This window comes from Ammospiza nelsoni, chromosome Z (assembly GCF_027579445.1).
Source record: "Ammospiza nelsoni isolate bAmmNel1 chromosome Z, bAmmNel1.pri, whole genome shotgun sequence".
NCBI classification, from domain to species: domain Eukaryota; kingdom Metazoa; phylum Chordata; class Aves; order Passeriformes; family Passerellidae; genus Ammospiza; species Ammospiza nelsoni.
The window spans coordinates 25,973,023-25,997,522 of record NC_080669.1 but is presented as its reverse complement, the minus strand read 5'-3'; the positions used below and the strand labels follow the sequence as shown (position 1 = coordinate 25,997,522).

Sequence of the window (24,500 nt, the reverse complement as noted above, 5' to 3'; positions counted from 1 at the left end):
TTTTTAATTTAAAGATAGTCACATTAGCCAAGAATAAAATGTTCTGAGAAGCAGGAGAATTTATAAATGCAAGTGAACTCAAAATATTGACAAATGAATGGTTCTCTCTTGAAGGAAAAGAAAGATATGGCTGCCCAGGTCATGAAAAATGTTAAGGTACTCAATGTATTTTTTTGCCTTGGTCTGCACTGGCAAGTGCTCCAGCCAGACCATGGAAGTCACAGAAGGCAAAGGCAGGGGCTGTGAGAATGAAGAACCACCTGCTGTAGGAAAAATCCAGGTCTGAGACTATCCCAGGAACGTGAAGGTGCACAAATCAACGGAACCTAGTGGGATACATTCATGGGTCCTCAGGAAACTGTCAGAGGAAGTGGCTAAGCCACAATTCATTGTATTTGACAAGCTGTGGCAGCCCATTTTTAAAAACAAACATAAGAAGAACTGCAGAACTACAGCTTGGTCAGTCTCACCTCTGTGCCTGGCAAGATCAAGGCGCAGATCCTTATGGAAACTATGCCAAGGCTCATGGAAGGCCATGAGGTGACAGCCAACACAGCTTCACTAAGGGCCAATTGTACCTGACTCATTTTGACCTTTTGCAATGGAGTTACAGCTTTGGTGGATGAAGGAAGGATGAAGGGTGACATCAGAGGAGCTGACAAAGATGATCCAAGCGCTCAAGCACCTCTCTTGTGAAGAAAGGCTGGAAGAGTTTGGGCTATTCAGCCTGAAGAAGAGAAGGCTCCAGGAAGACCTTACAGGAGCATTCCAGCACTTAAAGGGAGCCTATAAGAGAGCTGGAGAGGCACTTTTTATGAGGGCATGTAGTGACAGGACAAGAGGGAATGGCTTTAAACTGACAAAGGGTAGACTTAGAATCACAGGATGGTTTGAATTGGAAGGAACCTCTAAACATCACCTAGTTTCAAGCCCCTGTCAACGTGAGGGGACACCAGCCACACAGAGCTCCATCCAGCCCAGCCTTAAATACCTTCTGGCATGGAGAAATGTTTAGATAAGATATAATGAATAAATTCTTTATTGTGAGAATGCTGAGGCACTGGAGCAGATTGCTCAGAGAAGCTGTGGATGCCCTATCCCTGGAAGTGTTAGAGGTCAGGCTGGAAGTGGCCCTGAGCAACATGGCTGAGAGGAACCAAACAATTCTCTGATTCCAGGATTCAGCCCTCCAAAACAAAAGGGGTGATCCTTTAATCTAAACAAGTACTGCGGCCACACTGGACTTCAACGAGCACATTGTATCAACGTGTATATACAACTGCACCGCAGCAGGCGCTCAAGGGGAATTATACACAAGTATCACTTGCGTATTTGGGGAATTAACACAAGTATCCCTTCGCTTGGGCTCCACAAAAAGCGCAACCAGCACGCCTAGTTTTTAGCATAATAGTAGTTTTTTTGGCTTACCTGTACCTTCCATGTCAGCACCAACTCCAACAAGAAAAAAAGTTCATCATACTGTAAAAACCGTATTGCTAGCAAAGTTAAAGTTGCAACAAAAACACTCTGCATGCCTGAGAAGTCAGACCTGGTGGAGAAGCCAGACCTGGCTTCCTACCTCAGAACAGGCCCACTGCACAAGGAGTTTAAGCATGCAAAGTGCATGCTCTTTTTTTTTTTGGGAGTGACTGGTACTCTGAGCTAAAATACAAGAACTATTATACATGCATATAAACACACACAGACTACATATGTGTGTGTATTTCCTATTCTCCATTAGCTTCAAAAGTTTCAAGACATTGGTGGAACTGACCCTAAGTTAAAAATATTTACCATGAATGAAACACTCTGCCACAGTTCCTCTATCAGACCCGTTTTGAACAGAGAGTGCTGTTCGAGAACATCTGTAACTTTCTCATCCCAACACGTCAAAGTTGTCCTGACAAGCTCTGACGTGTTCCCGTCACTAGTCATTACAGGAGCAATGTTTTGGGGGCACCTCCTTACAATGAGAGCAACAAGGAAAAGGCAGGTAAGCAATCCCCTCACCTTCTTGCCGAGGAGACAGGGGACACAGAGGGAGCAGAGCGGCGCGAAGGGATGCTGACCGTACCGTACTTCCAAATGTGCAGCACCTTGTTCATGGCTCCCAGCTCCGAGTACCAGAACCCCACCAGCTCCGAGTGGGCAGTGCGAAAGTGAAAGTACTTGCTGACCATTTCCAAAAACTCCTTCATCTTCGCTGGCTTAATATCATATGTGCGAATTTCGTAGAAAATGCCATTATTCTGTCTGGGCCCTGTAGCAAGGCGTACCTGAAAGAAAATAGTAAGAAAAAATAGTAAAAATCATTCTCAAGCCATAAAGTTGTATTCTGTCTAATTTTTTTTTAATTAGCGCAATACTACAGAAGCATCTGTTACTGCAAGTTGGGAGAGGGGTACTTTACTTCACAACATCCACTACAAAAGAAGTACCTTTTCAGACTTTGCTTTGGAAGTAGCTCCAATGTGCATTATTTGCTGCCACTCCTTTTGGCAATGGCTGTAATGTGTCTTTCTTTTGATACACTCAACTGTTTAATTATTAGCTCATAACAAAGCAGAATTCTCCTTTTCTCAACCTCTTCTTCAGCAAGTCAGCAGCAAGACGCATTTGGCAAAAAACATTATTCAAAAGCAAGGCTGCTGAGATGCCACCAAAGAGGAAGCAACACCAATATCTGTCTGTGGTGCACTTACCCAACCAACTCACGCTACTGCATCGTATTTTTCCACTGACAACCACATACCAGTACTGGCAAATTACATATTATTGGCAAATGAAAGAAGAAGATACCAACACTTAAGAAAGAGTGACTCTTTCCAACAAAAGATTGCTTAAGTTCACATCCTAGCCTTTTATTGGCTGCTTCCCTAAGGCTGATCAAGAACAGTTTTTCTGTTCATATTAGATAAAACTCTTTGGGAGTCCCAGACTAAGTTATTATTGCAGTTGCCTCAATAACCCGGAAGATGCTACTCACCCCTCAAATAAAACCTGAAAAATTAGGGCCGAAACACAGCTTTGGCCTTAGCCCATGTTTGCACAGAGGCAGCTACAGGATGGATTTTGGACATGTCCTATTTCACGTGAATCTGCAGACATGAGCACCATGCAACTCAAGCCACAGAACAGAATTGTTTATGTTTAAAAATTATTTAAAATCATCCTATCCACTGTGAATCCAGATGTGCCACATCCAGAACTAAACCATATCCTCAAGCGACAAATCTACTTGTTTTCAAACACTTCCAGGGGTGGTGATTCCATCACTCCTCTGTTTCAGTGCTTTACAACCCTTTCAGTGAATAAATTTCTCCTAATATCCAATCTACACCTCTCCTGGTTTAGGCAATTTGAGGCTGCTTCCTCTAAATCTGTCACTTGTTACCTGGGAGAAGAGCCTGACCCCCTCAGCTGCCTGCACTTTCAGGTCGCTGAATACAGAAGGTGAAAAACAAAGGCTTTGTTTCTCAATGGCCCTTTGCACTATGACACTATCTAGTACTGGCTTCCATGAGTCACAGCTCCTTGGGGCTGTCATAAACCTTCACAGGATTCTGACTGAGTATGGAGCCTGCAGGAGCGACCCATTTCTGTGGGAAATGAGAGGCCCTGAAAGTTTCTCCTGCTTAGACACACATTGGGATACTGCAGGACCACTTCTATACCAGAGAAGGGCAATGGAGCTGGTGAAGGGTCTGGAGTACAAGTCTTGCGAGGAGGAGCTGAGGGAACCGGGGTTGTTTAGCCTGGTGAAAAGAGGCTCAGGGGTGACCTTATCACTCTCTACAACTCCCTGACAGGAGGCTGTAACCAGCTGGGGGTCGGCATCTTCTTGCAAGCTGACGACAGTGACAAGGTAAGAGGGCATAGTCTCAAGAGACAGCGGGAAAGGTTCAGATTTGGCATCAGGAAGAAATTCTTTACAGACGGGGTGATGTGACATCGGAATGGGTTGCCAAGGGACGTGGTGGAGTCGCCGTCCCCCGAGGTGTTTAAGGAAAGGCTGGACGTGACGCTTGGTGCCACGGTCTGGTTCACAGGGCGGTGCTGCTCGAGCAGAGCACTGTGGGCTGGACTCACTGATCCCAGCAGCCTTTTCCCACAGAATCGATCCCGTCACCCGGGGGTGGATCCCAAAGGACCCCACGCGACAGCGAGAGGCCCCGCGCGGAGGGAACGGCCCCGCCCGCCCCCGCCGCTACCTGAGGGCCGGCGCGCGGCAGGGCCTGGCGGGCGGCGGCGGCGAGCGGGCGGCGGAGCAGCGCCGGCGGCAGCATGGCGGGCACGGCCCGGACACGGACACACAGACACAGACACAGACACAGGCACAGGCACAGGCACGGGCACCGCCTGCCGTGGGGGCGGCACGGGGGGCGGCACAGCCGCTGGGACCGCCCCTGCCGCCCGGCCTGCCGCCTGCGCGCCGCGGCCCCGGTGGGCGGGCTGGGGGCGGGCGGAGCGGCGTGCGGAAGGCGTAGCTGCGGTTGTTTTCAGCTCAGCGGGAGATGAAGCTGGTCGGTGCTCAGCTTCCCCCTGCCCCTCCCTTTCCCACATCGGTGGAATGCGGAGAAGAATCGAATTAAAACTTGTGTGTTGACATAAGAAGAGGTTAATAATTGAAATAACAACAACAACAAGCGCGCCAGTGCAGTTGCTCACCCCCACTGCCTCAGCCAGACCCGCTGTCCGAAAGCAGATGATCCGCCCTCGCAGGTTACTGCCCCCAGCTCGAATAGCCAGCATGACGTTCTGTGTGTGGGACATCCCTTTGGTCAGTTCGGGTCACCTGCCCCGGCCACGCTCCCTCCCACTGCCATCTGCATGCCGCCTCCTTGGCGGAGCATCAGAGAGGGAGGAAAAAAAATATCCTTGACGTAGGATAAACACGACTTGGCAAAATACCAAGCCATCAGTATGTTATCAACAACATTCTTATTCCACATCCAAAACACAGCCCTGTAATAGCTACTGAGGAAAAATTAACTCTACCTTAGCTGTAACTAGGGGCAACAGCTGAGAATTGCTTGTTTAAATTATCCGGCACAGGTGCCTGAAATGTGGTATCTGTGCCTCTGCCCGTGCACCTGAATACAATAAAAAGTATCCTAGCTGCTTGAGGAGACCTGTTCCTCACAGGCTGCCCTGGGGCAAATCACTCAGTAAAATCACCCACACCCCAGTTTGACCAAACTTCAAACTGATCACACTGATCCTCCTTTGTAGAATCAAACTTAAAACGGTGCAGATACAAATCCTTCATCAGCAGTAGTCTCCATAAGAAAGTCGCATGGCAGTCTTCTGTGGCATTCTTTAGGATGAAACCAGAGGTGCCAGCAGTGACAGCAACAGGAACTCCCACCTGGTTACAGCTCTGGGCCCAGTTGCATACGTCTTCCAACCTCACAGTTACCAAGGGATGAGATTTGTTGACGAGCCTGTATCTTTGCAGGGCCAAATATTGACTAAGATGAACATAAAGATAAAATTTCTTCTGTTATCAGTGCACTCTAAAGTTCTACCTTGGGAGACAAATCAGCTTCTAGCAAAGGATACCTTATGGAAGACTACCTAAATTTACGTCATCTTTTATGATTCCTATTAATAGGGGCAGCACTTTCCTTCTTCTACACCAAATAATTGATTTTGAAGGTGTCTGCATGGAATTAAATGTGATAAGAACAATTACAGATTCATGCCTATGGAGCTTTCATGCTTTTTCTCACAATGAACAAATTTTCATTTTGTTAAAGACAAATTCAGGAAGAAAGATCGTCTAAATTAAAATATGATTGAAAAAGTTGTTTTAACATATTAAAAGAGTATTGTGGAAAGAATGAAGCATCTACATTGTGTATATGTTATATGTTGTTTTGCAAGTGGTTGCATTTGTTACAATTTTTTGCAATATGGCATGAAATAAGTCTCAGAGTTTCTACAGCAGAATCACATAATCACAGAATGACATGAAGTGTGATTACTGACACAGTTATTGCCACTTTAAAATTGGTTTAACAGGGAAGGTTTTTTTTTTCATTTAGGAAAATTGTGTTTCAGCTAAAGACAAAGAATGAGATGGCAAATTCCAAAATATTTAAACTTCTCCATTGTTTTCTCATTGTATGGTTGAAGTGATGCTCTTCATAACCATGTTGTGGTGGAATATTCCTTCACATTTTTAAGAGATTTTATTTTTATTGTTTGAACATTTTCTGTGTTTGCTTTCTCATCAGTTAAGTTCACGTAAGCCAGGATTTGAAGTGAGTAGTGATAAAAAGCAGGTTTTGTTCTTGCTAACTTGAATAGCCAAGGAGAAGCTTTGGTTTTATATTTATTTTTGTGTAGTTGGGGAATAGAAATGTGATCATGATTTTCGTAACTGAGCATAACAGTTCAAAACAGCGCAGAGTTAAAATGTACAAAACTGCACTGGAATTCAATGAAGGTCTGAAACGATTCCCTGAAACAAGTCAGTGAATGATTTTACACAGCAAGCAAGTTTGAGAAAACTGCAGTCAAGGAAGTGACTAAGAGAAAATTTGTTGAGGAGACTTCTTTCAGCTCTGCGATTTTGCCTGGAATTTGAGTTTGCTATACTTCCTGGTATTTTCTCATTCATATTCTTCTAGAAGTCCCTGGGTATCTCTATCTTTCTATGTGGATGAAGAGAGATGATTGTAGCTCCAACTCCTGTCAGCCACTCAAAAGGCTATCTACCAATACACAGAACAGTGAATGGGAACTGTGCTTCACACACAGCTCACAGATGGCACTGAACATCTGGGAATGACAGTGTTAATCTTGTGGAAGAACTCCTACTGAATAGTATCTTGGTTTCGACGAGATGTTTTTCGTTTGGTTGTGAATTCATGAATCATGTGCTATGTTCAATTTATGTAGCTGTGACTGACAGAGCTGCCCAAGTACAAGAGGTTTATTAAAATTTTTCTTTCTATTGGAAGCCAAAGCTCCATGGAGATAAAATGTAAGAAGGTGATTTGTGCACATTGTAATCCCTGCATGAAACATTTTCATCCATTCTCTTTTTCCCAGGGAACAGGAAACATTCTTAATCTCATCTGTATATGTCTTATGAATGTGGGCAAGGTGTGGGAAGGGGTTAGATTCCATATGAGATGGGGGTAATGGAAAAAAGGTACCAAAAGGTTCAATGCATTCAAAAGCATCTTAAACTTCCTTTGTGATATTTGCTTAAATGCAAAGTAACTCAGAGTTTTGGAAAAGGAGGAAGAACAATACCTGTTCCTTAGCTAGGGTGATGTTCCCATTTGCTTCCAGCAAATCACAGCTTTCAGTTTGCTATTGCATGAATGATAAAACAAGGACATTTTCTTCTATTTCTCCATAAATCTTTCAGCTTGAATTCCTTTCTCAGAAAGGCAGTTTTCAAAAGTACAGGAGGGTATAATGCACCATGCCTTTTCTTTCAGTAGCAGTAGGATTTCCATTATGTTGTGCCGTGCTGCTTGTAGGCTTGACAAAGGAGTCCAACAAGCTTGTTTAGGTTGTTAGACACAGGCTTTTTGCTGTTAGGTTTTCACAAATCTCTCATACTGAGTACTTTCGTTCCTCTCTCTCAATCTCCTGCTTTGTGAGCAAGCAACAAGTGGTTTCCTGCTATGCACACAAGGCAACATTCCTGAATGTAATGCAGCCTCTTGGTATGTTCCCAGTAGGCCAGAACATGTAAATATCCTCTGGTTTCCATTCGCTCAGCTGTTCCATATGAAAATGTGCATAACAACTTAGCAAATTTGCTATTTTCTTCCCTGGCTTTCCTAGCAAGTATGCATTCCTCCTCTCATTAAAACAATCTGTATTGTGTATAAATATTTATTGTGTAGAACTGATTAGAATGCCTGAAAGAACCAATGTCATCTTCGTGTTTAGCAGGGGTAAGAGTCATGTCAGCATTCTTTGTACCTAGGGCCTGGGGACATGGGTGAACCAGAGTCATATGCAGGTGCCCTACCAGGCCGTGAATGAGCACAGAAAAAATGGGTTCCATGTTTTTGTTTTGCTGGAGAAGGCAGCAGGACAACAACGTACCCCTTTGTCTCTCTGAGAAGCCTGTCTGTGTTGCTTCCTCTGGATTTATCGACTCCACACCTTATGTGCTGAGATTTAACACATTCCCTGACCACGCCCAGGAGCGTGACATGCAGTCTGGCATTCCCTGACATGGAGCCCATCAGCTCTCTTGGCCTGGACTGTCTTCCAGAGCTGCACAGCTGAAAGAAAAAGGCAGAACAGGTGCTCATGGCTACGTGGAAGGGAATTAACAAGCTGCTTCATACAGCCTGGGGTTTTTTTGAACACTTAAGTCTGATGTTTGTCATCACAACACTTTGTGTCAATGCTTGTATCAAATCTTGGAGGAGATAAATTCTACTCTATCAAAATGCTCACTGCTCATCTTTTGAGTAGCCGTAGTGCAAACCTGGTAGCAGGCCGCTATGTCCGTTTGAATTATGCTCAAAAGAAAACATTCATATGTTCCCTGTTCTTTTTTTAGAAGACCTGTTTCTTACACAGTTTATTAATGGATTTTTCCTTTCTTTTTATTTCCTGGGAAATCTGTAAAAGTTTAATGATTCCAGAAGAAGGACATTATTCCAGTTAAACACAACACACAGAGAAATCCTCCATTTGTTTTTGTACAAATGGTTTTATCCAAAACTTCTGAATTATATATATTAAAAATCTCTTCCCTGTCAACAGGCCAAAAATATTACAATATTTAAAAATGGTATTAATTGTTTATGCTTATTGTTTGATCACTCCAATGGAAGTTTTTCCTCTCAGAATATCTACTTGGCCTTTGCAAATTATATTTTTAAAAGCCGAGGGTGAAATATTCCTTTCAGTAAATCCATTTTTAGTTAATTGGGAAAAAACAAATGCTCTGCTTGCATGTCTTCACAGATGGGATGACATAAGGTAGCTTCTCACACTATAGATATTTAAAGCATCATGCAGCTGAATACTTGGAGGCCTTTGCCACAAAGAGCATTGAAAGGATTCAACATGAGACAGAGGCTTAACATGAGGAAGACCTAGCTGGTTGACTTTTTACTTCGCAGGTACTAACTAGATCAATTAACATTTTCCCTAATAAAATTAAGACCTTAAATGATGCTGATAAATCACTTAGATCCTCTCTCCTTAGTTAAAACTCTGGACAGGCTTCTCTTACTTGCTTCTCCTTTATGTGTATGACAGGATTTCTTCTGGAAGCAGAAGACTCTAGGATTTAGTCAAAGTTGCACTTGTATTCTTCTTGTCTCATATGCAGCACCAACATACACACTGAGACAAGGTATTTCTATTTCTTTATTCTAGTTTGTGCAAAGTATGAGCTAGGTGGTGACCCCCAAAAGGCCGGCTCCCCAGTCACCAAATTTTTCACAATTGTACAATTTAGCAAACAAAGAAATCACAGTTCATTGGCTACAAGATACACAGTTCTCTTATTAATTAGTATTATGCCTTCTACTGGTTAAATGATTATCTCTCTTGTCATAATAATTAGTTCACATGCACAGATTTCTTTTCTTTTGAGTCCGTAGGTTTGTTTAGTTCATGGGCTGTCAGTCGGTGATCCCCATCTCCCTCTGCCAGAATTACTTTTTACTAGTTGGAGCTGGTCTCAGCACAGTTGCTGTGTTTCCTTTATTGGTTTCTTCCTTATCTTAGGAGTCAAGCCAAAAGTCCCTGTGGCACATAAATTCTGCTTTGTTTTTGTCCACTATCAGTGGTACATCCTTCTCCCCAAGCTTTGTTAACCTCGCACTAGCTCTGAAATTACTGAAGCATGTTAAGCTTTAAACCTTAACAAGGCAGTTGTACCAACAAGTAATTTGTCTTTCTACTCCTGGACATCATTCTGAACCCACGTTCTCTTGAAAAGAACTAAGATGGCAGCTAAATACTGTTTTATAACAGGCTCTAACATCTCTTGTATGAAAGCAGATAAGGCCAGGTACCACAGATCATTATTTCAGGGCCACTCTACCATTCCTTGGTTCCATGTTCTTCTGTCTCCTACACAGAGACCTGGCCATATTTGACTTGGGAGAAAGCCGGAATGGTTTCAGCTGAGGAACAATATTGTGCCTCCTAACCTCCGAATCTTTTTGAGGCCTTATGTCATAAAGAAATCAAGCAAAAATGCCCCTTGCCTCAGATTTTTATAAAGGAAGAGAGAGTCCAGTGTAAGGCAGGTGACAGGAGAAGGCACCTTCTTACCTTGTAGTGTCATGCCAGGCCCAGCCCGTAGGTGGAGGAAAGACACAGTCCTTTGCCGGCATAACAAGTGTGTGCGGGAAGGGTGTGACTGACCCTTCCGCTGCCCCAAGCCTAAGGACAGCACTGCTCATTTACTGTGAGACTCATCAAGCTGGGTGGAGATCCACCAGTGCTAGCACATAATAAGCATCTCATTTTTAGAGATTTTGTTCTTTATTTCTTTTCCTGTGACCCACTGTAATACCAGTAATACTACTTATGAGACTGACCCGTGCAGCCTGCAGCGAAAGTCCCAATGCCTGTGTTAATGAAGGAACTCCCTGATGGCTGCACTTGGCCTCCTAGAGGCCAGTCTTCTCCTAGAAGATTTTTTAAAAATGAAAAACCAGAAATTGTGAGATTTCTAAGCAAGGTTTAATAACTCCAGAAGCTCACCTCTTCTAATTATTGAAGTATTGCTTAGACAAACATTTCTTTCTTATAGAAAAGCAGCCTTGTCCCACTTGCCTGGAAAAGTTATTCCTTTTCCCCCTCTCTGTAAATAACCTCTTTCAAGGCTTCCTTTGCCTGAAGTTGCATTGAAATGAACACTGATAATAGGAGTCTGTTTCTGCCTTGGTTCCTTTTCCCTCAAGCCTTAAAAAACTTGCTTTTCTTGGTATTGCAAGATGAGAGGTTCCCTGCTGTACATCTCTTGCCAAAATTCAGGAGGCACTACTGATCTTTATGGTAATGAGCTGCAGGTTGGTGCTAATCACACAGGGCAAATTTGCAGCAGTACTTGTCAACTACCTCAGCATCTATCCAGCATGGTGCCAGCCCTGTGTCTGTCCTTGTGATCTGCATGCTTGTGCAATGGGCAGAGCCAAAGGCTGAACTACTTCATCTACCTGTGAGTGAGCTATGGTTAACACAGGTTAAACATGCTGAGCTGGGTATAGCTCAGTTAAATAACCTGATGGGGTCAGAGGATGGAGACTGGGAGCAGAACAGACAAGTTCTGCCACCATGCTCCTCAAAGCAGTCCCTAGAGTGGTACTAAGCAGAGGAGCTGAGATTAAACCTCAGCACTCCTGCTACCACACAGGAGCGGCTGTAGTGCAATGAGTGGATGTGCAATGTGAAGAATGTTTGCAAGTGGGCTTAACTCACCTGGGGATTGTTAATTTACATCAGTGCCCACTCCCTTTAAAAAAATACAGGCTACTTTTTCCTTGCTTACATCTACTTACGTGGGATATATTCTTTCAATAAAAAGTTGAATGAAGTTAGTGTATTTTAATATGCCCACACTTTTTCAGAAAATGCTCTGAAATGGTCTTCTCTGTGAATGCTACTGAAGAGACCTGTCTCTTAGAATTTAATGTATTAAACCCAGAACAAATCAAATCCTTCATCTTTTAGGTTTGGAAATGTGTATGAAGCTTTGATACAGAGTCTCTCAGCTAGCACAACTAAGGGAAAGTGATTTTATGAAAAGTTTCAGTCTGGAGAAAAAAGTCTCATCAGTAAGTGTTTTTAGTGATTCCATGTAGATCTCTCCTACAGTGAAACAAGAATAAAAACAACCACCTACACTGGAAAGGATTCTGTTAATTGTAATCAACTTGTAGGAAGGAATACACCTATTATGGAGAGAATCCTCCCAGCAGACTTGGACGGCTTGATATTGGGAAACTCGTGGGTCACTGCAACGTTAGGCAAATTGGTTTAATCATTCACTTGGAGAGCTTCAAATATCAATACTTACCCAGGGGTTCCTGGTATTCTGAAGTCCTGAACTTCCCCTTGTTTACTTGGAAGCTACTGACATCCCAATGGTTTGATGTAGTCATCTTGAAGAACCTTGATCATTTTAAAAACACCTGGAGTATTTTACAAAAAAATAGAAATAACTTCTAAAAGAGGACACATGTCCACCTGGAAGTGTTTCGTAACAGTGAGGTCTTCTACCAGAATTTACAACATCTGCACAATCTCCAGCTTTAAATTACTTTGACCATCCTTTGCTCAGTAAAGCAAGTTGTTATTTCTAGAGCTGTCTGTCAAGTGAAGGAGCTGTGAACTGGGATTCAGTTTGACAGACAGACTGGCAACAGCAGAACCTGAGTTTGAATCTAGGTATTTCCAGCTCCATGTCCCCAAAAATTTATAGTCTACAAGCCCAGAACATTTTCTTCACACTTGGTAGCTCCAGCAATCACTGCTCAGGTCTAATGAGAAGGTCAACTGTTGCATTTTTGCTTTATCTGGCTGCTAGGCCTGTCTCAATGCAAACAAGTTACACAGGCAGCAGGACTTACAAGGAATGCCGAACAAAAGCCAGGGTTGTTTTAATTTAGAGAAGAGGTAACTTGGGGGTCATACGATCCTTGTTCATGTAATTACAGGAGTGCTTCAGGAGAGAAAGGTATAATCTGTTCTCTCTCCTGGATAAGATAAATGCAGCTGGCTGAAATTACAGGAAGGGAAATTTAGATTAGATGTTTTCCACTTGTTAAGATAGTGACACATTTGAAAAGATTACATGGGAGAAAGGAGGATATCCAGGCCCAAAAATAATAGGGATGGTTAAAATGGTGTTCATGCATTCACACAGCTGGTATGGGCTAGATTAGCATCTTTATCCTGTGAAATATGGACTACAGAGTAGCAGTCCATGAGACGTACGTGGCCCATGCAGCTTGCAAGGGCAATGGGAAAACAATCTAAAGATACCCCTCAGTCTGCACCTAGCCCCCTACCTCTGCCCCCTACTCTGAGGCATTATTTGACATTTTAGGACCAAAAATACCAGTTTGTAAAATCTTTGTCAACACTTTGGCGAAATGCTGAGTAGTTTACCCATGTGTTGCCATCCTTGTTAATCACCCTCAGATCCTGTAATGTTTAATGGCTTGTAGCCTTTTCTTTTCCAACTAAAGAAAGTTGTGACATTTTTGAACTACTTGACTTTCCAGGTTTCCCCCATACATCTTGTCTAAGACAATGTTGACTTCTGTGAGAAAGTAACTTGTATTTATAGCTAAAGATTTTTACAGTGGTTTGATAACAGGCAGCTACTGCCAAGAGCCAGTCCTTTTTCTCTGAGCCTTCTACATTTTGAGTGACTACCAAAAGGATGTTTCAAGATTAAACATTGCAATGCATCTCTGCCCTCTATATGCTGTGAAGAATTTCTTGCTGGGATGGATGCAGATTTGGGAAAGGGTGAAAAAAACTGAATGCTGTGCCATAACTCAGCTCTGCTGACCTTTTCATTATTTTTTATCTGTGATGTTGGGACAGCAACTCAGGTGTTCATCAAGCAGCTGCCCTTTAGTAATCAGGAGCTCTTCCCTCTGCTAGCTAGGAGAATGAAAGAATCCTCTAGTTAGAGCAGGCAGGATTTGAAAGGGACCAATTGTGGTGTTAGTGTTGAAACACTAAACTATGGCCTTGTTTGCTTGCTGACAGGGCACATGTATCACAAGGAACTTCTGCCAATGGTAACATTTTGTGAAGTCTGTCTTCTTACAGATTCACTCTTTTGGGCATATCTTTTGCACTTGTGTCAGTATTTCCCATCTCCTATTTGTGTCGTGCTGGATCCCTTTGGCAGGGAAAAAATACATAGATGAGTAAATCTCTGGCCAATACTGATTGCTGCCCAAAGATATGTACTTCTCCCTGTCTTTGCCTTGGAACAAGTATAAATAAAGTGCTGATTTCCATTAAAATAATTTTCCCTGAGACCTCTGTCCTACATTTGTTTGAAATTAGCTAATCAGTTCAAAAATGCTATGGGAAGCAGACAGATGAACAAACAGATAACAGGTTGCATAACCCCATAAGCTTTTGTTTTCTCAGAAAACCCAGCTAAAACAAGAACTGTTAAATCAAATTGTTGCTGTCTGTGTGTGGGTCAAGTTAGGCACTCAAGAGAAAGCCTGTGCCTCAAAAACCATGAATCCAGCAGACTCCTTGGGGGAACACACACTATATGAATATGCTTATATTTTAATATTTATAGGTTTTGGTTGGGTTTTTTTTTGTGTGTCTTTGGTGAATATAAATTTCCTGTCCAGGCTGAATTGCAGTTCAGTGTTCAGCAGTGCTCTCAGTACAGCTTCAGGAGACTGTGGGCAAAGGAGATGAGGACACCCTTGTGGCTGAAGGGCAGGATTGAGTACAGAGGACTGGGATTGGTCCCATCTGTGATGTTGCCTTCTTTTGGGACTAGCGGGCGAAGCTAGGGCAGTGGGTATCAGGCTATGGTGGGAGGGCAACCACAGAACCTCAGTACCAACTATTTCCTTCCAGGGCACCTTTATTGGCTTCCTTGTCATTAACATTTTAGAAGTTGAACATCAACTTCTAAAAAATATCACTTAGATTGAACTGTAAACTTTTTGGGTAAAGAGCAATGCTAGCAAGCATTTTGTTCTCTCTCATGGGGTACACAGTACTTACATTAATAGTTTTGGGTGGTCTGTACTGTACCTTATTTACTGCAACATGCTCTAGTCTTCAAAAGCATTGCACTGTGTTCCTTTTCAGGATGGCTTTCATCCTCCACTGTACTCCAATCATATGAGTTTTCCCCATAGTTGTCCAGTCTACCACTGCTATCCCATTTGAAATACATAGTGCCATATCCTAAAGATGACTCCACTCCATAAATGGAGTTTTTGACTGGTGATTTGTCTTGTCTTAAAGAATATCTTGGTGGCTTGAGATCCATTAGTTGTAGCTAGAGTTGTGTGGTGTGTATACTACAATCTGCCAGATCTTTTATGGGCTCTGATCTATAGGAAAACCCATGATTGTGGTGGCTGTTATGGCAGATTGTATCCCTCTGTTCACTTCTACTACCTTCCTCTGCTGGATCTGCAGCCACATACTTAAGCCAGATTAAAATGCTGGAGTCTATACCCAACTCCTGCCCAGTCTTGTAAAGTAGTGCTTGGATCCCAGAGATCTTCTGACTTTATTGATTTCAAACATGGCTTCCTAAAGAGTATAAAAGTCCTTTGACAATATTTTTTGCCAGGTTACCTCAGTGCACATAGCACAATGAGTCTTTCCATGTATTTGAATGTTTCATGTCAGAAGAAACCCTTGTTGAGATACTTGCAAGTCCTCAGGCTGCATCAAGTGCAGCTGTATGGCTTGAGGTCCATAGCCTCAATACAAATATTACCTTTGTGATGTACATGTTCCATTCAAAAAATGTATTCCCTGCAGGAAATGCAGGGAGAATGCAGGAAATGCAAAAACAATTCCTGTCATGCCACCAGATGATTTGGTAGTTGTGTGTCATCATAAGCCTGCAGTGTTTGTTTTCTTTAGAGATCAAAGCCATATTTTAAGTAAGTTACTTCAGCAATAATCACATTCCCATAATGGGAAGTAGAAGGAATTTCCATTGTACTCTTGGCTTTTGCTAACATCCAGGGCAAATCTGCTTTTTATAGGTGTATTTAAAAAACTGCTGGATGAGTTCTTTGGAAAAGCTGAGCCTTTGTATTTTACCTACAGAAAAAACAGTGATCTCTTGGTATCGAGGGAGACACTAACATATTTACAAATACTGACTTGCAAAGAGAGACAAAAATCTTCCATCCAGTTCAGAAAATCCTCTCAAATTCAAATCCAAGATGTGAGATTTAATAAAATCTGAGCTCATTGATTGAAAGGTTTTCCCCATTCAAGAAGGGGGATGAAGGGACAAACCTGAATGCCTCAGGAATATAATTCTCTTCTTTTTCCATGCAGTTCCAACAAGCCTAGGCAACCTAGGGAACCTTCAGGCCCTCCCTGACACTTATTCCACAGAGCTCACTCCTGAAGCAGCTGGGCTGGCTGGCTATTTTGTGGCCACTACAAATGTAGATGCATTTAACACAGTTCTTGACCAGCTAAAAATGTGAACGTGGATCTAAGATCTTTGGGTCCTGGATTTATAAAGTAGTGGTGTGTCTGTCTAGTTTAATATATGTGACTACCTGCAGTGGGACTGAACCGTGTATTTAGTGGGGACTGAGAGGCGCCTGGCTGAGAGACATTTGGTTTATTGCCATGCAAAGAGCAGCCTTTTCATATTGAGTGTAACACTCCCATGCATCTGTGGTTTGATCGGGCCATTTAACTTCTCTACTTTGGTTGTTTCATCTGAGAAGTCAGATTGCTAGTACTTGCATTTTTGACAAGTGGTGCTGGAGGATTAACTCATGAGTGTGCACTCTGGACTTTGGACAAGCTTGAAAAACTTTAATGAAGATTGCTTGTCCTGTACTTGAACACACTTGCACACAGCCTTATCCTGAGCACAGCTGACTGTTTGCTACTAGTATGTAAGGCAGTAAAGGCTGAATGTGCTCAGTAGGATTGGAATCAGACTAAAAATTTACTTTTAAGACAGCCATTGAAAATCCAAAGTTTAGGAAGAACCAAGAGAGACTCCAAAGGCTGAGGCAAGCAGGGATAGCTTTCCACTGATTCCAGTAGCAGGCTTTTAATGAAGTCTGTATCTCCCACAACTGGCTCAGTAGTTATTCCTCACCAAACATACTTCTTCATCTTCTGCTTCTCTCTGAAAACAGGAATCCAGGAAGTTCTTCAAGCCAGAAGAGACTATTTCTGATGTCAAGACAAGGGAAGAAAACAGCATGTTGCTTCTGTACCTAGCTATCAAATCTAGCATTCTAATTAAAATATATATAAATGGGGAAAAATGTGAAAGATTGGAACACATACTTGTGGAACTGAGCAGATTTTTTTTTCCCTTGGAAAAAAGGGGATTTGATTGATCTTGAGATAATTAGGGAGTTGTAAATCTGGCTTGATGGAATTGTAAGAAGTCAATATGGCAGTGGATGAAAATAATCAAGATTTTGCAAACAAAATAAATAAGGATTTTTGAATTTGAGGAAGTCAGGAGCAGCACATTGTTCCACCTGTAGGTGCTGCATCCAAATGGTTGTGGTGGGTGATAAGGACCAATAAATGATAGGCAAGGCCCACCAACACCCCTGGTTGTTCACATAAAACTTGCTTTGGAGGAAATTGAATCTCCATGCTAGAGTATTGCATTGTCCATTTCATGCCTTCTACATTTCTGGTGAGGATTTTCTGGAAATAAGGGGAAGGGAGAGATAGATGCTGTATAGCAGCTACTCTGAATTTTAGTGCAAGCATGTAGGGTGCAGAGGAAGATACATGCAATAGTGAAAACTAATGCTGCAGGCCATAGCACAGGAGCAGGTAAAAGCTGCTTTACTTGGTGGTGGAAGAGTAAGGCTGAAGCAAAGAGTAGGGGGAGCAAAGGTGACAAGAGCAACTAATTTGAGGGGAAAAAAAGGTAGGAAAAAAAAGTTGAAATGCAAAATGATGCTCCTTGGCTAGAGCATTCTGTCTGCAAAGGATATGCCTGGTTACATGTGGCATTTGGCACAACTGCAAAATGGTAGGAACAAATGAGAGTGGGGCGGGTAGGAACTTCCTACATCTTTCCTGCTGCTTCAAGTAATATGGAATGTCAAGTTTGTGCCCTTGTCTCATTGATGAAGTGTTGGCTCTAGGCCATCAGCAGAGAGGTAATTAACAATTACCTGGGGAAAGAGCAATACTAATAAGATATATGATTGCTAAGGAGATAGGGAGTGTGAGTTTTGGGATATATGGCAGTGGGGCTGAGACTCTTCACCAATAGTGCAGCAGTGCAGGAGACCAGCAGGACTGAGAGCTCCAGTGCTGGGGTATGGGTTTGAGTGCTGTAGCAGCCAGGGCTGTAAGGAGCAAGAGGTGGAGTTTGGTTATGAGGAAATTAGGTGGTACAGGAGACAGTGGACATTTAGAGGATGCATGCTGACATTGATTTTTGGAGAGGGTAGAGACAGAGATGAAAAGTTTGAAAGAAGGTCTGGTGGAAATTGAATCCATTTTGGAGAAAAGCAAGAAATTGTAGATTTACATGAGAAGAGAGGATGTGAGTCTTCCCCAGTAGCCCATTTTCCATCCACATATTCAGTTTGTGATGCCAGGCATAGTCTCCCTGTCTCTTGATGCAAAGCTATACCTCCCTTCTTGCTCTGTCCTCCCAGGCACCTCAGGGCTGTTACTTTTTTAAGCCTTTCCATCCCTTCATATTTCCATCCCTTCCAGGCTGATATTAGCCCAGTAGGCTATGCAGCAGCCTTGTGTGGCAGGCTGCCCCAAGAAACCAGCTCCAGAAGAAGAAAACACCATACTCCCCAATGCTTGGTGATACAGCCCACCGCACAGCAGACAGTGGCTGTTACCATGGTGCTGCATCACAAGAGTGGGTGTCTCTGGTGTCACACTCTGGCTGACACATGATACTTCTGTCTCGAGTCTTTTCCAGTTTTGGCTCCTGTCCTCTGCTGTGGGAATGAATGGTGTTTCTCTTTGTTTAGAAAATCTGCTGAGAGATCTGCCAGCTGAGGCCTTCCAGTTCTGACCAAAGCCAATAATGATCTGTTCACACTGGCTAGGGTCACACTGCCCCAGTGAAATGGGCTTGTCCACATGTAACTTTCCACCTGTCATTTGTGCCTGATGTTTGCTCACTGCCTGGAGTGAGCACACTGCAGAGCTGGGGATGGATGTGGATGTGCCCATCCATTTCTAGCTCTCTGCTATCAACACCCATTGCAGATTTGTTCAAGCAGAGGAAGTGATCTTCTTAGTACTTTTCTTGAGAGCAATGTTGTTTGTGTTTCTGACTGGAGCATTTCAGCCAGAGGCAGCTGTATGAACATGCCAGAGTTACAGGCCATAATTATCTCATTTTGGGGAGGAGAGTGGGGTGTTATGCTTTATGTTTTCCCAGCTCTGAAGGCTGCTTGTTGCATGTCAGTGTGACACACAATTGTGGCTGTAGCAGTCCTTCTCTGACTCGGGTTTCCAGATGCTGATAATCCTGTAAAAAGCTGCTGTCTACCCTACCAAAAAAAGGGCTATTGAATAAATCCTTTTCCCCTCATGTCTCACTGACTTTGTATCTGATGTGCAGTCTCAGTCCTCTGAACCATGTGTAGCAGGATAAAGAGGACAGTTGTGAAAAAGGGAAAATTGTACAGGAGACTCAACAGGAATATGCCAGGGTCTAAGGAAGCCAAAACCACAAAGCCACCATATCTTGGCTTGAAATGTATGCTTCCCTTGATGATAGCATACCATACAGTTACAGTATTTGGCGTCTCTTTTTCTCTTTTTGGAGGTCAAGACCAGAAAGATTTCTTTGGCTAAGGCTTCCATAGAAAGAATAACGCTATGTAGTATTGTTCATATATTGTTCAGGAGGGTAAAAGACCATTTCTCTTCTGCTCAAATACAGTATCTCCTCACCTGTATGTTTTAATGCACTTCTGAACACCACTGCTGATATTTATGCAAAACATTCATTTTTCTTGTGGCTGATAGACTAGATATGCTACTTTACTAATGAATCCATCTGGTTATCAAATGCAGGCACAAAGTAGAGATGGCAGAAGGAATCAGTGAGGCTAGGGCAGATGGGGCTCTGAGTGGAAGCCTCCTAAGAGTAGCCATGCTTAGGCAGAGGTATTTCACTTATTTTGAGATGGCCTTTGATAATCAGATTCAACAGATGAATGTAAGGTTCAGTGCTTCAGCCTGAATAAAAAAGGTGTCTCTTTCCTTATATGATTCCTTTGCTTTTCTACTAGGCACTGTATCCTCTGGGAAAAAGCTGGAGATGTGCCTGCCAGATTGACTTGTGGGGATGATGATTCTGATGTGATGCATGCTCTGCAGTACAAGGCAGTGTGTCCTTGTTAAGCTAGGGCAGAGTTAATTTTTTCTCAGTAGCTGTTACAGGGCTCGTTTTTGATTCAGTGTGAGAATGCTGTTGATAACACACTGATGGTTTGTTCTTTGCCAAGTTGTGGTTATTCTAAGTCAAAGACTATTTTTCCCTTGTCTTGTGCTCTGCCAGGGAGGTGGCACGCAAATGAAAGTGGGAGGGAGCATGGCCAAGACAGGTGACCCGAAGAGATGTTCCACACACAGAACGTCATGCTGAGTATTTGAAATGGGGGGAGTTACCTGGAAGGGTGGATGATCTGGTTTCAGGAACGGGAGCTCTGGCTCAGTCAGTGGGTGGTGAGCAATTGCATAGTACATTACTTGATTATTTTTTATTAACGTTATTATTTACCATTGTTATTTTATTTTCCTTTATTTTTGCTATTAAAGTGTTCTTATCTTAACACACATTATATGATTCTTCTCCCCATTCCACAGGTGTGAGGGAGAAGAAGGGAGGAGGATGAGTGAGCAGCAGCATGATGCTTAATTTCCATCTGGGCTTAAACCATGACACAGTGAAAGAACCCTTCCCTTATATTCTCCCAATGCCAATCTATCTTTGCCATATGGAAAACATTGCAAAGAAACCAAAATGTGATTCTGTTCTTTAGCCTCCATGTGGCAAGTTGGGGGAAGGGAAAGAATCTTGGTGATTTGATCCCTAGAAAACTTCATCTAATGATCTAATATGGCAAAGATCCAGACAGAGAAACAACATCGAGCTCCTGGCAACTGGTTGAAATTTCCTTTCCCCTGCCTCCGCTGTTGGCATTCCCCTTGCTGGAGTATCCTCACTTCCCAGACCTGGTCTCTTGCTTGCCTGTCAGGAGCAGGATGGAGGACTTTCCTCCATCCAGAGAGAAGGCTAGGTTGTACCCTTAGTGCTGGGAAGCAGCAGGAGCAGGACTTGCTAGGGCTTGGTAGCCCCAGAACAACCAGCTATTTCTCTGTCACTTTTGGAGATGCTTGGGAAGAACGTGGCCAACATCAATCTGACTGGAGCCCTTCTTCATGGTCTTCACTCTGGCAAACTTTTAGTATGGCCCCTAGGTTAGACCATGATTGCTGCACTGGGCTGCCACTTTTGGAGGGAGTTGGCAAAGAAAATATTTATTGACCTGTCTCTGCTGTGGGCTCATCAGTTCCACACAGACATCCAGAGCTGTGGCTGTTTGTTGGGGAGCCTGTTTAGAAGGTTGTAGCCCCTACACATGGGCTGATTTCAGGACCCTGCAGTCCTTTCTAAAGAGAAGACCAAAGTGACAGATTTGCTAGACATGGGGAAGAGTAAGGGTTAAGATTAAGAGAAGATGTGACAGTAGAGACCCATGAGGTAACCAAGAACCTTCCAAAGCAGGGATATTCAGCAGGATTTTCTGTGTTCTTCAGTTTGACTTGAGCTAATAAGGAGATTTCTAAAGACTCACTCAGCAGGGGAGGTACTGTGAAGTCCTTAGTTTTGGAAGTAGATATAAAATTTGGGATCCCCAAACTCTGATGGATAGAGTAACAAATTCAAGATTTCCCATCAAATGGTCGAATTCTGGCTAGTTACAGGGCTCCCTGGGCAGAGAATGTTGGTCATTTCCTTTCCTCCCAATGAACGTATCAGACAGAGGATGGAGTGAAGTGAAATCTCTGGATTGTTTCCTGGCCATAGCAAGACTCTAGAGAATTGTCCATGAGTGAAGGAGCAGGACAAGAGTCAGTTAACCCATAAAATGGAAGTTTCCAGGAGCTCTGGGTATGAGGCCAAACAAACCTGGCAACCTGTGAGGAAAAAGCCAAGTGAAGAATGGTGATACTGTCATGGCTTTGCAGCATACACCTCACACTGAAGCTGGCCAGCTAGCCAGTGTGTCCACTAGCGCATTCCATTCTGTAGCTGTCACCCTTGGGTTTACTATAATATTTTATACCTGAGTCTTTTTAAAAAAAATAATAGGAAGGTTACCATCTTTACACATGCTGGTTTTCTTACTTTGCACATCACCTCCAAGTTTGCTGTTCCTCTTGTTGTTGCAGCTTCTTTTCCACCTTTAATTCAGAGAAAAATTGGTTGCAATGGCAACTACGTTTTTCTGAGTAAAACAGAAAAAAAAATGTTTTCCCAGCTGTTTCCAGAAAATCCAGACACATGAGGAAAATCCAGTAAATTATTAACTTTGTCTTTCCATCTGCAGAAAGTGGTGTTTCTGGTTAGGCTTTTAAAATGATATTATTTTTTTATATCCCTAGCCTTCTTCTCCCTCAAGACAAAAGAGAGTCTCTTTGATTTGAAATGCAATGTCATGAGAAATTTTATGGTGAGTACCTGGATGATTACTTACTTGTGGTTTTCTGCCTTTTGAATAAGGAAAGATTATTTGGAAGTGAGTTTCCTGTACTACTTTCCTGTGATGGCAACTTTATTGGCAAAAAATGACAGAGTTTATGCATTGGTTACTGTTTGCAGCACACTGAATTTAATACACTCCTTTTTTATTTTTCTTTCTTATTTATTTTTCTTCATTATGGGGTGGTATAGTGAGGTAGGTTATTTTCAGCTGTGAATTTTTGACCCAGGTAAGTTTGTCTTGGAAAGTAGAGGGGAAGAGACTGGTGCCATCTGGCTGGAACAAGCACTGACACAGCAATGCTCAATCCATGTATCCACTTAGGTGCTTCCCTGCTGATGAGAGAAAGCATCCTATGACCCTGTGTTGTGACCAGAAGCAGGTTTGACCCATGTGTTACAGAAAAACCAGAAAACCAGGTTTGGTTTGCTGCCCTGCTCCCACTCTGGAGGTCAAGTGTGGGCTTGCCTGACAAGCACATCTTGGCAGCCCTTGACAGTGCCTGTTGTACCCATTTTCCTGTTTTTTTGACCTCCTGTTTTCTATCAAGACTCTTTGCAAACAAGCAGTCTGCCATAACTACTTTTTTGCCCAGCGTACCAGTTTTGCTATCTGGCATACCCAAACTTGATATTTTCAATACTGTGACCTGGGCAATCTCAGCTGACAGCATTACTAGGGCACTGTTGGCTTTGCAAGGCTCCACTCCCCCAAATACCCCCAGCAACTGCCTTTGCACTTTGGCTACTTCTCACATAAATCCCTCTTATCCAGCTGTCCCTCGTGCTGCTTTCACACTTCTGTCTGCCACAACCACCAGCTTCTGAGATTGTCTCCCATTTCCCATGCCCTGCTCAGCCTCAGCCCAGCACTCATGCACATCACCGGCCCAGTGTTGGCTCCCTGCTCCCCATCACTGACCATGGCTGGGGAATTCAGAGCAGCTTAGCCACTGCACAGACTGGACTTGATTGCCATCTTCTGAGTTTTTGTTTGGTTTTTTTTTTAATTTCTGTTTGGATTGTTTAAAGATACATGCTGTATGCTCATGACTAAATTTTTTAACAATTAAGAGTGCTCTCTAACTGTGATATGTATTTCATAACTGCTTAGAAAGCTGCTAGGTTTTATATCAGCCTTTTGTGACTTTTATTTTCTTAATATAACTACCTGGAAATTTATATCAAGTGTTTGGACAAAAAATACAGATTTCCTTCACAAATGTACTAACCCCACCACATTTCTCTGCTGATGGCCCATTCACAGAAATGTTTTAGGATTTAATATGGCCCTTCTGCAGAAAACAGTGATCAGTGGTGTAAGAAACACCAGTTTGTGCCAATTTCAGGACTCCGTCACTCTCCATTGCAGTGAAGCTAACCAAGAGGTAGATGCCCACATAGCAGAGGCTTGAACGACCATCCTGCCCCAGGCTGGCAAATGCTCTCCTTTCCTAGTCCTTTAGCACAGAGCATATTCCAGGCAGCCTAAATGTCTGTGTGACTCAGGCCAGATGCCTGGATAACAGAGAAAAGGTCAAATTTTCTCAACACAAATAGGGTGTGGAAAAGCTCCAAACTGGAGTGCAGTGGCTGCATCAGACACCTAGGTGTCCAGGGCAGGGGATGTGCCTTGCAAGGGACATCACCAGCCCCTGACTCCAGCCCTGCCTTTGCTCCCAGCTGCCTCCTGGCCTGCAGTTGCATGACCTCAGCCTGTCAGGGAAGAGGCAGGCAGAGTGCATCAACTCCTCAGAGACCCAGGTGCTGGGTGATTTCTTTTTCCGCTGCATTAGCCATCTCAGATGTGGCACAGATGGGGAATCTGCAGCCTGTGCCCCCACACCGGCTCCCAGGGCCCCCAGGGTGTCTGACAGATGGGACAAAGCCCTGGTGGGGCCAAAACATGTTTGTCATCACAGCTGTGGCTGGGGAAGAGGGGTAAAGCCCTTCAGCACATCCCCTAGTCAGGCAGGCACAATTCAGCCACAGAGGATGGGCACGGAGGAGCTGCATCACAGAGACCTCTTCGGGACCCTTGCCAGCTGTTTCAGGG

General features: G+C 43.3%; 1 protein-coding gene across 3 annotated transcripts in view; it reads right to left on the bottom strand.

The window, feature by feature from the left end:
• NIPSNAP3A (nipsnap homolog 3A) overlaps nt 1-24,500 on the bottom strand; it is a 52,614-nt gene that overhangs the window by 4,306 nt on the left and 23,808 nt on the right. The window contains exons 1-2 of one of the 3 annotated variants that reach the window (XM_059492853.1): nt 4,669-4,701; nt 2,075-2,276 (exon numbers count right to left, since the gene is read on the bottom strand). In XM_059492853.1, the coding sequence (XP_059348836.1) occupies nt 2,075-2,198 (124 nt within the window). In that variant the 5' untranslated portion in view covers nt 2,199-2,276; nt 4,669-4,701. Of the gene's footprint in view, nt 1-2,074; nt 2,277-4,211; nt 4,333-4,668; nt 4,702-24,500 lie in introns of those variants that run through there. The other 2 variants (XM_059492852.1, XM_059492851.1) reach the window with 2 other exon arrangements.